A 17231-nucleotide genomic window follows, 5' to 3' on the forward strand; every position below is an offset into this window, starting at 1 on the left:
CACTGCTGTTTTGTGCAGCAATTCTCAATTCTGAGGTCACACAGTTTCCTGTGGTCATGAAATTGTCTACAGAATCCAAAATGTAAATTTAAACTGATGTCTAAGTCATGTTTCTAGTCCTTCCGGTTACAAAACAAAAAGCTCTTCCAAAATGTACATTACTGCAGTAAAGAGGGTTGTGGAATATAGAGCATTATGCAATATACCGTTTCTGAAGTTTTCATTAAGTATTCTTTGTAGTTGATTGTATTTATTTAAATGTATAGACATCAAATTTACATACACTGAAAATAAAGACGGATTTTATCTCTGTATGGCACAATGATCTTACCAACGTTAAATGATTAAAGTCTTTGTGGGGAGGTTGGTGAAAAAAAATACAAAGGATTTTAGGGTTAGGGGAACAAAGCATTTTGGATACAGCATCAGAAGAAGGAAGTGGGTGGCTTTGTGACTGCAAGGAAGGTGGGAAAGGGGTTGTCCAAGGGACTGACAGACAGAACTAGTGGGTTCTGTTTGCATCTCTGACTCACTGTGTGACCTTGAGCAAGTTGCCACATGTCTCACCTAATAATTCCCTGCTCCAGCAGGGGCCTCCGGCATTGGTTAGATCAGTCCCTCCTGTTTTCTCCCTGTGACACACAGTTTAGTCTCCTAAGGACTGACATGCAGTGGTCTAACTAAAGTCTTTGGACTTAATGAGGGTTTCTAGATGAAATTAATAACCTATGATATGCAAGAGGTCAGGCTAGATAATCCTTTCTGGCCTTAAACTCCATGAATCTTCTCAGTTTCTGTATCTGTAAAATGGGGATAACACTGGCTAATTCTATTAATTCAATTTACATTAAAGGACACTTTAATTCCAAATGAGAGTGCCTACACAAGGGTTTAATGCGTTTAACTAATTCATTTGGAATAAACACCTCTCGATAATTCAGATTAATTTTCCTGAGTGTCCCCATGTATACGAGCGCTAAGTGCCTAGCTCTCTTGGCTGTAGAAAAGAGTTGAAAATGTGAACCTAAAGGATCTGAAATTAGAAGACCAAAAAAACCCCCAAAGAGTTTTAAAATCTGCTGATATTCTGGAGCTTGACTCATGATTTTCAAGTGTTTGGGTCTGGCAATATAGGTTGCAGTAGACTGGAAGTTTGTATAATTGCTTGGTGTGTTATAGGAGGAGTTTCACCTACTTCAGGCTGATACCGGACTCCATGGATCTTGTTTGGCAATTCCTATAATCCTAGGGCTTGATCCAAAGCCTGTCAGGGCAATGGGAGTTTTGAATGGACATTGGCTCAAGCCTCTGATTAATGTGCTATGTGTTGCCGGTATGGATCACAATAGTTTGAGACAGAATCTGCTGGGCCAAATTCTGTTCTTATTTTCACCAGTGTGGCTTTGAAGGCAATGCAGTTACTCCAGATTTACACCAGCAAACAGGACTTGGCACTTTCTATCCAAACCACCATGCCCTGAACATCGTGGAAAGGGGATTTTCTTTCCCTGCTGTTCTGTGAGGAGGCTGCAGACAGAGAGAGCAGGAGGGTGTCTGACTTCCATATGCCTTCAGAGTGTGCAATTCTGTAAGGAGTGTACTGAATGGTAAGGATTAACTATATCAGATCCTTCCAAGAGCATCTAATGAGTAAGACAATTAAATCAGCCTCTCAACTGTCTACAGAAATCACCCGTGAAACTAGCTAAAACAGGATTGATTCGATACCTTTCTGTATTGCTTGGAATGCATCAAACCAGGTCTTTTCTGGAAATGGACTCCAGCCTGGATTATCTCCCATTTCAAAAAGTCACACTCCAGATAGCAGGAGCATAGATGGAGAGGCCCTTATAAGGGATGTGTGAGCTGAATCAAGGTCTTGTTCAAGTAGTAAAAAGGTTCTTAATAGAGCCAGTAAACATTTGGCTTCCGGGATTAGAGGCAGATATGCCAAACTCTCTGGAGAGCATCATCACATCCAATCAGGGGCTGGATTTAGACTCCATCACGTGACCTTCTTAGTCACACCCACAATAATAATTATTTTTTAAAAACTCAGTTGATCTATTCTCTTCTGTGCGTCTCCCTGTGACGATGCTGCCGCCACCGTCTTTGTTGCCTGACCATCCTAGCTCCCCTTTTCAAGCCTTTTGCCGTTATAAATGTAGCTCAGTCCAAGCAACTGGACTCCCAAATAGGACTGTATTCTGAACAGTATCAATCCATGCCCAGGCTATGCTGTCTCTTCTACAAGCATGCAGACAATGGCTTCCTGTACTATCCACGCTGTACAGTCCCCATGCTGCCTAGGAGACTCAGATTCCCCCCAAACACGTCCCCCAAACACAGAGGGCTGAGAGGAAGAGCATCCCAGCTGCAATGCGAATGCACAGGGTTATCCTGTATATAGTTAGGGGTGACGTATGTTTTTGGTGGGGTGGGACTGCACAGTCTGTAGTGTAATACTGCTCTGCAGTTTTCTTTCTGCTCCTCTGTAGGTTCACACACACTTGTTAAGCTGTTTGACACAAGCACATGAAAAAGGAAGAATTATTAGGGAATACATTTTGAACCTAATTTAATGTATTTGGCCACTACATATTTATCTACCTACCTCATTTCAGAGGCCCATGAAGCAGTAACTGTTAAAAGCAATTTTCTTTAGATTTAGCTAATGTAATGTGCTGGTAGGTATACGAATCAAATTGCAAATAATCCATAGGTAGCTGGATTGGCATTCCAGTATTCAATACCTTCCTTGACAAAAGAATGGAGACATGTAGGTATGACTAAGTGCAATCAGTGTTAAACAATCAGTTGATACCTTATTAGTGTCAGAAGCATTTGGGGCTTGAGCCTGAGAGATGCTTCGTAGCACCCTCAGCTTCCACCGATTTCAGCAGGATGCGGGGCACTGTGCAAGATTGTGCCCATTGAGGTGGTCTCCATTAAGAGAGACCCGAGGAAGAAATGTCCAGTAAATGTCTCAAGCACTGGCAGTATGTTGTCAAGAACTGTCACTAGATCTAACCTAAATCCATTCTGCAAGTGTGAACGAATATCCTTTAACAGAGAACAAGAGGATGCTCCAGAAGGCCTGAAGCAAAACAAAAAGAAAAAACAAAACAAAACCTTTGCTAGAAACAATAGCAGCTTCTGCTCCTTGGCGTGGGGGTCTAATCTCTCTAGATTCATCTGTGTGCAACACCCAAACTTAACATTACTGGCTGGGAGCTATGAAGCCTGTATGGAGACAAGAATTAGCCCCTTGTGTGAACCTATCAACTTCAAAAAGACATGGCTATTCCTTTTTTGCATTCGGCAGTAGTTGAATAGTTTCCGTTTTTGTTTGGAACCCCTTCCTAGAGAATTACTAGACTGATACATCATCAGGCAGCCTCTGTGCCGATTTCTTAGAATCTAATGAAAAGGTAGCGTACGCTAAATGAACCCAGCAGCTAAACAAGTTGAAATGCCAGTACTTACCTTGGAGACATCCAGAATAGATACAGTTCCAACTGTTGGTTCCAATTATTTAAGCATAATTCCCTATCAAGAACACATTCTTCATTCCTTGCATTCCCTTTGTCCATCACGTCACAAAATCAACCTAGAGGCAATAGAAATTTGCTCTCCCCACTACATGACCAGAATGTACTCTGACAGATGCCAGACAACCTTTTGGGAGCATGCAAAGTATTTGCAGGTTCTTTACATTGTTATTAATGCAGTTGCAGATAAATAAAGAGAAACAAAGATTACCCATGAAGGCGGAGAGACGTGCAGCACAAGTCCTACAGAGAAGTTAGATGGGCGATGGGTTTACTCTCTTCTGGCTCCACGCAGGCATAGCCCATTAACGTTAATGGGACTCAGATGCATGCATTTACAGACTTCTCAGTATGGAATCAATAAGAGTATAAAGCTATAAGTATCCATTAGAAGCCAGTTGCACTTGTAGACAGAAAACTGAAGACAGCATAGCTACCTGTCCTCCACCTCGCCCCTTGGACAGCTCAAACCTTTGCTAAGATCTGTTCAAATCCTACAAAGTTCATGACGTGCAATTTTAAAGTGAAGCTTTTGCCACGGTTCATAGCAGAAACGCTCAGACTGCAGCCGGCAAAGTCCTAATCTGCAGCCCTCTCCACGAGAGTCCTAACATTATCTCTCCCCTCTGTAAGCGGGCTGATCGTGTACTTGTGAAAGGACTCTGAGAGACAGCCCTGAAGACCAGACAGCACTGGGACAGCCCAAGCTTCTCCGCAGCATCTGACAAAGGAGCCACAAACTGACCCAAAGGGAGTGATCGTGTTGTTCAGTCAGTCTTTAGCCTCTGTGCCCAAAGGTCCAATAAAGGAACCAAGCAGTGCCCACTGTGGGGGCAGTTTCTCTAGATTCACAGATGTTAAGACCATAAGAAACCGTTATGATCATCAGATCTGACCCTCTACATAACGCAGGCTGGAGAAACCTCACCCAGCAATTCCTGCATCAAATCCATCATACCTTCTGTGTGACCTACAGCGTCTCTTTTAGCAAGATGTGATGGGTAACTGTCACTAAAAGAGACAAACTGAGACTATCAACTCATTGTATGCAGGCCACTGACCTTGCGCCAGATAGTAATGAGCCACTTTCCACCACTACTGTCCTGGGCCCACTTGGAACCTTCAGCTCAGAGCAAACACCTCCACATGCCATTACCTTCATCCTTGAGCCTCACAGTCTCCCTGGTTTATAAAACTTTCAGTACAGCCCACAGAGACTAATTATTCGAACAGGCTGGAGCCTAAGCCGGCTATTCCTTGCTAATGGCTCTGAAGGCCTAGGGTTATTTTGTTTTCATTCTTGGTGGGCAGAGCCATGAAGCAACATCTTATCAAGACTCACAAGCAAATATGATGGTTCTGCGCATTAATTTTTGATTTAAAAATAAAGGAGGTGAGTTTGTAGACAAATTAGGTGCAATTCTCAGGCTTCTGGCAAGTTTCCTGTGCTACCTAGGTATACCTCCCCTCAGTTCCTGGTGGCAAACCTGGACCCAATGCAAACACTTTGGATCCAAATGGCAGACATGACAGAGCATGGTGGTGTTTGGGTCTTGAATCTGGGGTCTACACATTCTAAAAAAACAGAGCCCATTTGCAAAATGTGGATCTAGTCTAGGTTCAGACTCTGACCCCGCCCAAGTTCAGGACAGAGAGGTTAGTTTGAGCACCATCTCTGTCAGGCACTGGAACTCCCAGCATCTGCCAAAGCCCTGAACATATTAATTTCCCCCTTTTACTCCTTGCTAAAAGTTCTCTAATCCCAAAGAGGATTGAAGGGCCGTAAAATGCCTTGTAAACGAACCCTAGGGCCAGCTGACAGGAGATTGCAGCATAAAAGGAGAGGCTTTCCTCATTCACCAAGTTACTTTAATGCTCTTCTGAGCGAATGAAAAACACACTGAAATGCAAACACTTCTATTCGCAGCAGCCTTCACCTGTTCCACCAGCTGTGAAAGTTGTGTGGACCCCATTCATCATTGCTGCTCATTCATTCCTGCAGCTCCAGAATGCTAGAGCAAAGGGAAACTGTCTGGGAGCAGGCTGGGGCAGAGACAGGTTTGTCAGACCGGAAATTTTACGGGCAACAAGAAATTTGAAAATTAACTCTGGAGCTTTAGACATACAGACCTCCCTAGCTGCTTGCAGGCCCACTTGGCATCTCCTTTTGGTAGACAATGGGAAACAAGAAAACAGGTTAGTGGTGATCTCCTCCCCAACAATCAGCAACATGCAGAGCTGGATTTCCAGCCTGCTTTTCAGTCACATTTTTGTGGTGGTTTTTCATACCCTACCCATTGTTCCAACGTCTGGGGGGCGGACAGGTGAGGGACAAAAGGACTATCAAGATAGCAAAGGGAGAGTCACGTTTTAAGGCTGAGGTTTTCAAAGAAGTCTAAGAGAGTTAGGTGCCACCTTCCATTGGCTTTCAGTAAGATTTAAATCCTAAATCCTTTAGGATTACACCTAAATCCCTTAGGCACCTTTGAAAATCCCAGTCTTCAAGACTGTAGACATACCAATGCTCCACGCCCACAGGAATCACAAAGCCAGAGCATTTAAGACGTATGAGCCATCTAAGGCAGTGGTTTTCAAACTTTTTTTCTGGCGAACCAGTTGAAGAAAATTGTTGATGCCCATGACCCAACGGAACTGGGGATAAGGGATTTGGGGTGTGGGAGGGGTTCAGGGCTGGGCAGGGGGTTGGGGTGCAGGAGGGGGTCAGGGCTCTGCATCCTCAGGCCTTGAACCCCTCCAGGCTGGTGAGTGCAATCCACGCCCCACGCAAGGCCAGGCCCTGCCACTGAGGTGGCTGACAAAAGTTTAAATCAATGCCAGCTGAAGGGGAGGGGGGGCCAGATTTTGTGGCACTCTGGCATCACTAGGCACCAGAGCAAGGCCAATCTCAGCAGGAAAAAGAGGGGAACATTTTGTATCATGGTGTAGGTTTGTTTAAGTCCCATTAGTTGCTGGGGTAACCAGGGAGGGTACCACAGCACCAGCTCTCCCAGCTGCTGCCCCAGGGCCCCATCCATGCTCAGTGGGTGCCTACAGCAGCTCCTCTCCGAGCTGGGAAGGCATGCCGATGAAGAGACAACATTCCCTGCCAGCAAGAGGCGGCTCTGGCTGCTAGATTCTGGAGTGCAGTGGGGGTGCCCTCTCACAATACCCATGCAAACAGAGAACAGAGCAGGCAGGGAGTGAGAGAAAGGGATGGCTAGCCCCTCCCAGTGTCCCACACTCCCACCACCAGTGGTGAGGTAGCGGGCAGGGGGGTGGCATGTGTACAGGATCAAAAGGAAGAAATAGGGAGTGTACGGCCCAGCCTTGCTACAAGCTGCATCACTGCTGTTACAGCTGCCTGACGAGCATGTGGCTGGCTCCACGGTCCTGTTCGGTCCCACTCCTACCAGGCATGGAGGAACAGTTCTGAGACACGACTATTTCAGCAGCTCACTAGGGATCACCATGCTGTGCGTGAAGCCAAGGACAGAGTGCCCTTTGCAGCTAAATGCTGCCTGCCCAGATCTGGGGAAGAGGTAGCAGTCCATCTTGCAGCCGGGAAATGATAACCAGTACAACACCCGAGGCCGTTTACAGCCTGTGGATGCTGCATACCCAAGATCACCAGCCAGATCCTTCCCCACCTACCTCCCACCCTTTATTTCCTCTCTGCCCCACTGCAGTCCCATATAGTCACTCCCCCACTGACCCCATAGGAGAAGTGCAGGTCAGAGTATTCCCCCACCTCTCCATCTTGATCTTCTGAGCAACCTTGTTTTTAAACTTTGTAGGCAAAGGTCAAACTCAGCACAAGACTGCATGCTGCATGTGTTGGGCCTCCTTTGGGGGCACATTCATCATGGCGATGGATGGCTGTGGTAGTCAGAGGCACAAAAGAGCTGCCGTAAACAAGCACCAAACCCAGCTGAATGGCTGCATCAGGCCAGTTGTCATTGCTTATTAACCCTTTCGCACTGCAACACGCATGCTGGCTGCCTATGCTGAGACCCTGCACTGGCAGCTTGAAGGGGGTAGCAGCGGATAGGGATCTCTCTGATGCAACTACATGTCCATGGAAGATGGATATTTCCCCCCTTCTCCTTACAGCCAGACCAACTATAATTCTGCTACAGGTTCAAAAATAGACTCAACATCAAGTGCTGGTAGCTAACGAGGAATCTTTGACCCACTTCGCTCTCAGTCACTGCAGCACTGTTCAAATGCCAGCACTTAGTGCAGACCGGGGGGGGGGGGAAGGGGAGGTGTATTTTGCCCCATAAGTGGACCTGGTACTCCAGGAGCAGATTTGGATACTATTGAGCATAACAATACCTTCACAGTTAGGCCTGCTGAAGTCTATGGGACTAAACTAGAGGAAGGGAATCAGAACTGGGTTAATTTATCACTCCTACCTAGAGCAGAGAAAATATTGCAGAAAATAAATCATTGCAGTGAGAATTTGCTCCATTTGCTTTAACTGTGATCTCACCCTAATACTTAGACATCAGGAGGCTTTTAATGTTATTGAATTGTGAGAGACAGGTCCTAAAGCTAAACAACAACCCTGCTAATAGTCACATCTGTCTTCATCACCACATCACCCTCAGTAGAATTTTAAACACAACACGGAGGGCCAGATCCTCTGCTGGTGTAAATCAGTGTTGCTCCATGAACTCCAAAGCCACTTTATGCCAGCTACTGATTTGGTCCAGAGTCCGATGAGATGACTGGGATTGGCAGCCCAGAAAAGATTTGCACTGACAGCGAAAAGCAAGTTAAATCCCAAGATTTTTGCAATCTGCTCCAGGGGACAGTTGGCGGGAGCAGAGGGAGGTGCTATTCACCATTGAAGGAACAGAAATATCTACTACAAAGGTCCTGAACAAATCAGTAGCTCTGAAGTGGAAACAGAGTCAGAGTCACTGAGCAGAGAGGGGCTCTTTGTGTGGCAAGCGCATGCAGATGTAGCTGCCTGAACCCCGGCTCTCGTTGCAAAGAGTCGATAAGACAAACATACATTGATACAACCTCCCTGCCACTGAAATTCCACAAGGTGTTTTTTGGTTTTTTTAAAAACAACACTTCTATGGTCCCATGACTGCAGCAATCATTGCCTGGTTTCCCTCTCTTTTGTACAAGCATCACCCCCGACTAACTTGCTTTGCAATGACAAAGCAGATCTTTGTCAACTGTGTTCCCGATCCTGCAAAAAAGTCATATAGGAGCATGGGGCCTTTCCGTGTCTATACTGAACTCACTTCAGGATTGGAAACTAAAAAATGCTATTTTCTAAAGGGACAGAACCATACACAGAACTAATCAAAGCTAGTGAACACTGTCTTATGTTGAGGGAGGAATGAGAGGGGGGCAGATTTTAGGTTAAAACCAGCAATGTCCCCATCAAGGCAAACATTTGAATTTACTTGAGTTTATTTGAGTCTCCATATCTGGGCTTATGCCTGTGATCACGAGCATTTGGAAAGGACCCACTTCATACATTTTAAGGGAATTGTTTTAAAACAAACAATTTTTATACCTAAAAAGTTACCCAAAATCTGCTTCAAATTAAAACACAGCAGCCAGGAGAAATCACAGACTGGAAACTGTAGCCCTAAATGAAGGGCAGCTTGCACTTCCTTGAATTTTTAGGGTTGCACTGAACACTGGCCCTAGTATTGCTAAACCACATTCCCTACACATACTGATGTGTTAACAGTATGCAGAATCTGAAGATCACACTCCCACAGTCCAGGATATGAGTGATGATACATTGCATGAAGGTCACCTGCAAATGATTCAACCCAAATTGCTACACTGACTCAGAATAATCAAAAACTGCCCTCCCCCTTCCAAGTTCCATCAGTCAGAAAGGTTCACTCTCACAACACTGCAAAATCATTCTTGCACTATCTCATGACAACGCATTATTCCTGTCAGTCTGTCCTTCAGTGGCTACTGTGCATGTATACGAGTGATGCTTTCTTTCACACACACACACACACACACACACACACACACACACACACACACACACACACTTGAGTACCCTGTAATTGCACCATGACTGTCACCACAGTACAACACTTGTATTAAACAAGAAATTCAGCCTTCGCTCTGTACACCCTGTGCAGGTGGGGAAAAAAGTCTACTCAAATGAACGTATGCAGATGATTTAGTTGGTGTTGATCCTGCTTTGAGCAGGGGGTTGGACTAGATGACCTCCTGAGGTCTCTTCCAATCCTAATATTCCATGATTCTATGTGCTGCAGACAGATGCAATTACTACATCAGTCACACAGGTACACACGCACGCAGAGCTGGGACTACAACCCAGTTCCTTCAGCTCCAAACATCTCATGTCTTAAGCTGAGGGAGAACCTTTAAAGCAAGTAGAAACAGCAGGTCCCTATCTGCTCTGTAGATCAGCCACTAGAGGGTGACAACTCACATTCCAATATACTTGCTTTGCCTAGTAGCCCTGATGAGCCTATTTATGCCAACACGAAGAACAAGCACGGAGGATTTTAAAACCAGGAGAACCCAGACTTAAGGCATTTTTCACCAGGTAACTTCACGGGGCTTTGGGCCAGGCCCTAGTTGAATCCAGGTCTCACCTTCCTTTGAGCCAGTAGTGGCTGCAGCCGCAGCTGTCCCCGAAGTCCGTCCCACAGGGCTGGAGTGTTTCCCTGCCCTGCCGGGGATTTTAAGTCCACTTGGCTTCAGCATGTTTGTCTCGCTCTGTATCTCAAGCTAGTAGCTGCCCGTCTCTTGGAGGGTTTTCCTACTGTCACCCAGTCAGGCTTCTAGATGACGGACCCCTTCTTCCATCGTCATAGACCTGGAGAAAAGAGCACAAAGAAATCAGATTCAGTTCAGAGAGGAAAGATGGTCTTGTGGTTAAGGCACTAGACTGGGACCCAGGAGATCAGGGCTCATTTCCCACCACTGTCACACGTTCAGATTCACAACGTTTAAAGCCAGAAAGGACCATTAGATCATCTAGTCCAGCGGTTCTCAAACGGGGCTCCACGGCCGCCTGGGAGTCCACGAGCCCTTTCAGAGGGTCCACGGAGCTTCACGGCTGAAACCCGGTGCCCCGAGCCCCAGTGCTGAAGCCAGGAGTGGTGCGGGGCTGAAGCTGGCGCCCTTCCCCACACAGCCGGAAGTGACATGGGGCTGAAGCCGGGAGCCACAGCGCCCGCCCCCACCACCACTGAAGCTGGGAGCTGCACTGGGAGCCCCGCCTGTCCATACACAACCCCTAGCTACCCTCTCCTTGCACCCCAAGCCCCAAGCCCGCACACAGCCCCTAGCTACCCCCGCCCTGCCCCTAGCTACCCCCGCCCTGCACCCTGAGCTACTCCCCTGACCACACACAGCCCTTAGCTACCCCCGCCCTGCACCCCGAGCTACCCCCCTGCCCACACACAGCCCTTAGCTACCCCTGCCCTGCACCCCGAGCTACCCCCTGCCCACACACAGCCCTTAGCTACCCCCGCCCTGCACCCCGAGCTACCCCTGCCCACACACAGCTCCTAGCTACCCCCACCCTGCCCCCCGAGCTACCCCCCTGCCCACACTCAGCCCTTAGCTACCCCTGCCCTGCACCCCGAGCTATCCCCTGCCCACACACAGCCCTTAGCTATCCCCGCCCTGCACCCCGAGCTACCCCCTGCCCACACACAGCCCTTAGCTATCCCCGCCCTGCACCCCGAGCTACCCCCTGCCCACACACAGCTCCTAGATACCCCCGCCCTGCACCCCGAGCTACTCCCCTGACCACACACAGCCCTTAGCTACCCCCGCCCTGCCCCCCGAGCTACCCCCCTGCCCATACACAGCCCGTAGCTACCCCCGCCCAGCCCCCCGAGCTACCCCCCTGCCCATACACAGCCCGTAGCTACCCCCGCCCAGCCCCCCGAGCTACCCCCCTGCCCTCACACAGCCCCTACCTACCCCCGCCCTGCCCGCCGAGCTCCCCCCGTCCACACACAGCCCCTGGCTACCCCCGCCCTGCCCCCCGAGCTACCCCCCTGCCCACACACAGCCCCTAGCTACCCCCGCCCTGCCCGTCGAGCTACCCCCCTGCCCACACAGCCCCTAGCTACCCGCGCCCTGCCCCTGAGCTACCCCTGCCCTGCCCCCCGAGCTACCCCCTTGCCCACACACAGCCCCTGGCTACCCCCGCCCTGCCCCCTGAGCTACCCCCCTGCCCACACACAGCCCCTAGCTACCCCCACCCTGCCCCCCGAGCTACCCCCCTGCCCACACACAGCCCCTGGCTACCCCCGCCCTGCCCCCCAAGCTACCCCTCTGCCCACACACAGCCCCTGGCTACCCCCGCCCTGCCCCCCCGAGCTACCCCCCTGCCCACATACAGCCCCTAGCTACCCCCGCCCTGCCCCCCCGAGCTACCTCCCTGTCCACACACAGCCCCTGGCTACCCCCGCCCTGCCCCCCCGAGCTCCCCCTGTCCACACACAGCCCCTGACTACCCCCGCCCTGCCCCCCGAGCTACCCCCTTGCCCACACACCCAGCCCCTGGCTACCCCCACCCTGCCCCCTGAGCTACCCCCCTGCCCACACACAGCCCCTGGCTACCCCCGCCCTGCCCCCTGAGCTACCCCCCTGCCCACACACAGCCCCTGGCTACCCCCGCCCTGCCCCCTGAGCTACCCCCCTACCCACACACAGCCCCTAGCTACCCCTGCCCTGCCCCCCAAGCTACCCCCATGCCCACACACAGCCCTTAGCTATCCCCTCCCTGCACCCCTGAGCAGTTTTCAAACTTTTTGAACTGAGTCCCCCCCCTTTGAGTTATATTTTTGGTTGCATCCCCCCATAGCCCAGACAGGGTGGGTGGCCTCCTGAGTGAGTCGGGGAGGAGGTGGCGCTCCCTCCCTGGACCCTACTGTGCGGAGCTGGCTCAAGCCCTGCCAGCCCTTGCACCCCCCAAAATAGAAATAAAACTATGCCTATGCCCAGGGGTCCCCCGGCCCGGAGCCCCTCACCCTCTACCGGGCCCTGGCATTTGTATAGCATATTGAGGGGGTCCTCAGCAAGAAAAAGGTTGAGAACCCCGATCTCACCTGACCTCCCACATATCACAGGCCATTACATTTCACCCCAATACCCCTACATTGAACACAATGACTTGTTAAACTAAAGCATTTCAGTTCTCAGGAGCCAAAACTGCTGTGTACCACCCATGCCAAGGCCCCTGCGATGACAGGGAAGTGATCAGGCGAGATATGTCCTAGGAGGTATCCATACCCCATGCTGCAGAGGTAGATGAGGAAAACCCCGGTTTGACCTGGGGGGAAATTCCTCCCCAATCCCAAATCTGGTGACCAGTTTAACCCTAAGCATGAGTGAGGGACACTGGTGCCAGGCACTTAAGAAAGGGGGTTCTCTGTACCACCTCAGAGCACGAGTCCACTCCACGCGGTGTCCCATCTCTAGCACACTCCCTGTGTGACGTTTGGCAAGCCAATCTCTCTGTGCCTCAGTTCTGTATATGTGAAATGGGGATGAGAAAACATCCTTTGTCTGCCTCGTCTATTTAGACTGGAAGTTCTTCAAGTCAAGCCCTGACTTACACCATACATATGTACAGCACCTTGCACAGTGGGGCCGTGGATGATATTCTAACATACTAGGGCATTGGTCCAAATATCCCAAAGCAGATTTCAAAAAAGCTCACTAAAATTACCCATATCTTGTCTGAATCTTAACCATTAAGAATTAATCTGTCGAGAGCCAATCCTGTTCCACTACAGAAGTTTTGCTGTGGACATCATCAGCAACAGGCTAGAGCTCTGGCTGCTGGCAAGGAAGGCATGGAAATTTCTTCTCACTTAGAACTGAGCAAACGCGTTACTGCAGAGCTCCAGAAGCACCATACTAAAAGGATACCAGCACTGTCAGGACGTAGGGAGAAGCACAATGTAAAGAGGCAGCAGGAGCTCATGAATTTATCACAAGACTGGGAACAATGACCTTCTGAGGTCTAGCCCTGGCTCTAACACTGAGTCACTCTAAGGCACTGGTCAAGTAACTCATCCGGTGTCAGCCCTCCACTACGAAATCTGCCAACACAAGCTGGGTCAACAAGAGGGAGAATACGGGTAACACTCCAGAGGCTGCAGCAAGTGGACATAGAGAAGAAGGGCACAGGGGAGGGGAAAACACAAAAACCAAGGAGAATTATAAGCCTTTTTAGTCCTGAGTGCTTAAAAATACACAAGATGCCCAGAGTAAGTTTCAGCAAGGAAGATGTCCACATGACATCAGCTTAGGGAACCAAGAGAGGAGGGAATTCATAGTGGTGGGGGGGAAAAAAAACAAACCACCAGAGGTGAAATTTTGGTCCCATAAAAGTCAACAATAAAGCTCTCATTGACGTCAGTATGGCAGGGCTTTGGGGACCTGCACACCCCCATCAGACTTCCAAGCTTCCTTGGGTGAAATCCTCTCCCCATTGCAGTCCATGGGAGCCCAGAGTGCTCCTCACCTTGGAAAAGGCTATCAGGCCAAGAGGATTGGGGGCACCCAAAATCTGAAGCCACTTCTGAAAAATGTTGACTTGTACCCGGACTGTGACAATGAGCAAGATCGCAGCAAGAGCCAGAAATCTCAGATCGGCTCATCGACAGAACAGGGGAAAGTGACTAACTTCTCCACCTGCCTCTCACTGCAATTGGAGGTGTGACTGCAGCTCAGGGACAGGTGAGCCCTGTGAGCAGGTGGCCAGGGTTCCAGATGGGACTGCCACTGCATTGAAACCTGGGCCACTGCATCTTCACTGCTATTTTAACTGTACAAACTAGATTAAAGCCAGAGCAGATATGCCCACCTGAGCTGCGATCCCACCTCCGACTGCAGTGTAGACGTACCCAGAGAGAGGCTGAGGGACACAGTCTTTCAGCATTTTAAACAGCAAAGAGCAGGAGTTGCTGCTGCTAAGAACTAGACTGGTGGCTTTTTGAAACTGGACCACCTGATTTTTAACCCTGCTTAGTGAAAAGCAGAGAGATCCTGAGAGGGGGAAAGCACCTTGCGCTTAAGAGTTCAGTGCAGATCCCAAATCTAAGCCCAGCTTTGGGTATTTGCCATCCATGCAATCCAGACTTGAAATTTCTCTGCAGAGGGGACTGTGGGCATCTGGACCGCAGGGAAAAGAAGGAGTAGAATTTAGAGATGGGAGAGTCCTCTTAGGTCATCTAGTTCATCCTCCGAAGGCAGTGCAAGATTGTTCTAATGGTATTTTTCCTCCTATTATTTTATCCAATCTAGTTTCAAGTGGGGCTTCCAGCACTTCTCTTGGGAGACCATGCCACATTCTAATAGTCCTCACTGTCATATTCAGCCTAAATGCTTCCTTTATTAATGATGTGCTGTTACCCTAGTTATACCCATTCTCTCCCACACCCCACTCCACCCTGGTCTTATTTTTCATCTGCATGAATTGATGTTGCATTTGGGAGGGTTTTGGGAGGCCTTTACGTTATGAATTGTAGCAGAAATGCTGTTTAAATCCATTCTCATGACCCAGGTTCACATGGTGGTTAGGTGAAGGGAGAGATTTAACAATAATGCAAGACAGAAGAAAGAAGTCACACAGTTTATCAGCCTCAGAGCAGAGGAAGTCTCATAATCCAGGGCTTTGCAGTTACAGCCAAGCTAATTATAGGAAGGTTATCATTTATTCAATGAGTTCAGCCTGCTCATCTGTTTTGCAGATTATCTGTAAACAGTCTTGGATGCATTCATTCATTATGTGGAATGGTGAGAATACCGTGCAAGCATATTGTGGCCTATGCGTTTTTCCACTAACTATGTGCATCAACTAAATCTTCAACTATTCAGTGTTCCTGGGGTGCAACTGGCCACATAAGTCACATTATATTGTTTCTACTCCCTGCTCGGACTAACTATTTTTAAAAAACAAAACAAAAACCGGAGAAGAGAAGCCAAAGGGTTTCAAGATGATCGCTCAAGCACTTCTGGCAGAAACCTCTGTGCAAAAGCATTTTGGGAGGATTTTACTTTCAAAACACTCAATGCTCACAAGCAAATGAATACCAAGAAAATTCATGGTTTTCATTCTGACCAACGTTAGCCTGGACACGGCTTCCACGCTTAGCATGAGCCATTGGAATGGGTAGAGGGGCAGTGAGGATGACCTCAAGAGCCTAACCAATGTTCCACACTCAATACGTCATGGCCCAGATTTTTCGGAAAGTGTTCAGTCCCCATAATGGGGGCCAGATTCTCAACAGAGCTCTTCTCCCATTAAAACCCCAAAATAAGTCCACCTAATTTTCAAGAAATCAGCATGATCAGCTCTTAAGAATCTGGCCAGGAGGGTCACAATGGGAGTTTGCTGAGTACTTTTGAAAATCTGGTCTTTCTGGAGGCGCCTACGTGGGAATGGAGCTCTTTTGAAAATCTGGCTTTAATTATGGGCACTGAGCCCCTGAAGATCTGCCGCTCACTGGAAATGTCTCCCATATTCCTATTCCTTTTCCCCTTCCCACACGTGGTCACATTTGCTCGGGTTACAGCGCTTCGCCTTTCAATGCAACCCCATGACAATGAAGGAGACTGACTCCATCTTAAAACCCCAGCCTCCCTTTGGGCCTGCCAGCTTGGATTCTTCTGCTCTCATTTTTCCTCTTCCGAGATGATGCAGACTACAGGGATTTTTTAAATCGCAACTAAATTCTTCCCCAGTCCTTTCTGACTAAAATCAATGGCTCTGTGTGTTCCCAGAGCCAAGAAAAAACATCCCAGGAATGCACAATATGAAAATCCTTTTCTGACAGCAGAAATTTTATATTCTCTCTTTAGAGCCAGAGAGAAGAAGATGAATCTGCATTACCGCGGCACACTCGCAGGCATAGAAGAAAGGGAAACAGCCGCTAGCTAAGTGCAGACACAGGCTCAGAAAACAGCTTTAAATAAAAGCAACGCACCCAAGTACATAACCCTGGACAGAATTGCTTCAGAAGAACCCTAGTTAATCATCAAAGCAGCATGCGTAAAGGAGGATGCAATGATCGATTTGCTATCACTCTGCACCCCTGTAACAGGAAGCGTTTGTTTAAGAGTGGCGAGCAAGCGAGAGAGGGAAAGCAGGAGTGACAGAACAAATAAAAGGGCCTAGATGCAGAAGCCTTTGTCAGCTTTGTTGGCAGAGTCGTGCTGCAGGATCCCCTGCTGGTGAGCCAATCTGCTCTCCTCAATAAGCACAGAGCCCTGCCCTCCATATCCAATGCCGCCCCAGCTTGGCGTCCCATTGAAGGGAAGCACGAGGTGCAATATTCAGATCCTGAATTCAACCTGTCCTCCCACCCCACCCCACCCCTCTTCAAATCAGTGGGATATTCCAATCCCAGGTTTTGGTTCAGCTCATCAGCGTGAGACAGGGTCAGCCACAGAATACAGATCTCTGTTTGCAAGTAACTGTCACAGATGCATGTGGCATTTGGAAATAAAAGCCATCTCCAAAGCAATGGTGATACGTTCCATAAAATGTAAAGGCAAAATTTATAAGTGTGGACGCCTACTATTTAGATTCCTAAATCCACCTTTAAGCAACTAAACAAAAGTAGCCTGATTTTTTCCTCTTATAGCTATGCATGCCCATGTTTGCAGGATCAGGGCCCGAAAGCA

The 17231-nt window shown here is 48.6% G+C and overlaps 1 protein-coding gene across 13 annotated transcripts in view; it reads right to left on the reverse strand.

The window, feature by feature from the left end:
- The window catches only part of CLIP2 (CAP-Gly domain containing linker protein 2), a 149548-nt gene that overhangs the window by 92088 nt on the left and 40229 nt on the right, over positions 1 to 17231 (reverse strand). For all 13 annotated transcript variants that reach the window (XM_043499379.1, XM_043499382.1, XM_043499380.1 and 10 more), the window contains one exon: positions 10169 to 10392. In XM_043499379.1, the coding sequence (XP_043355314.1) occupies positions 10169 to 10280 (112 nt within the window). In that variant the 5' untranslated portion in view covers positions 10281 to 10392. The remainder of the gene's footprint in view (positions 1 to 10168; positions 10393 to 17231) is intronic.

Source organism: Dermochelys coriacea, chromosome 17, assembly GCF_009764565.3.
Source record: "Dermochelys coriacea isolate rDerCor1 chromosome 17, rDerCor1.pri.v4, whole genome shotgun sequence".
Lineage (NCBI taxonomy): Eukaryota > Metazoa > Chordata > Testudines > Dermochelyidae > Dermochelys > Dermochelys coriacea.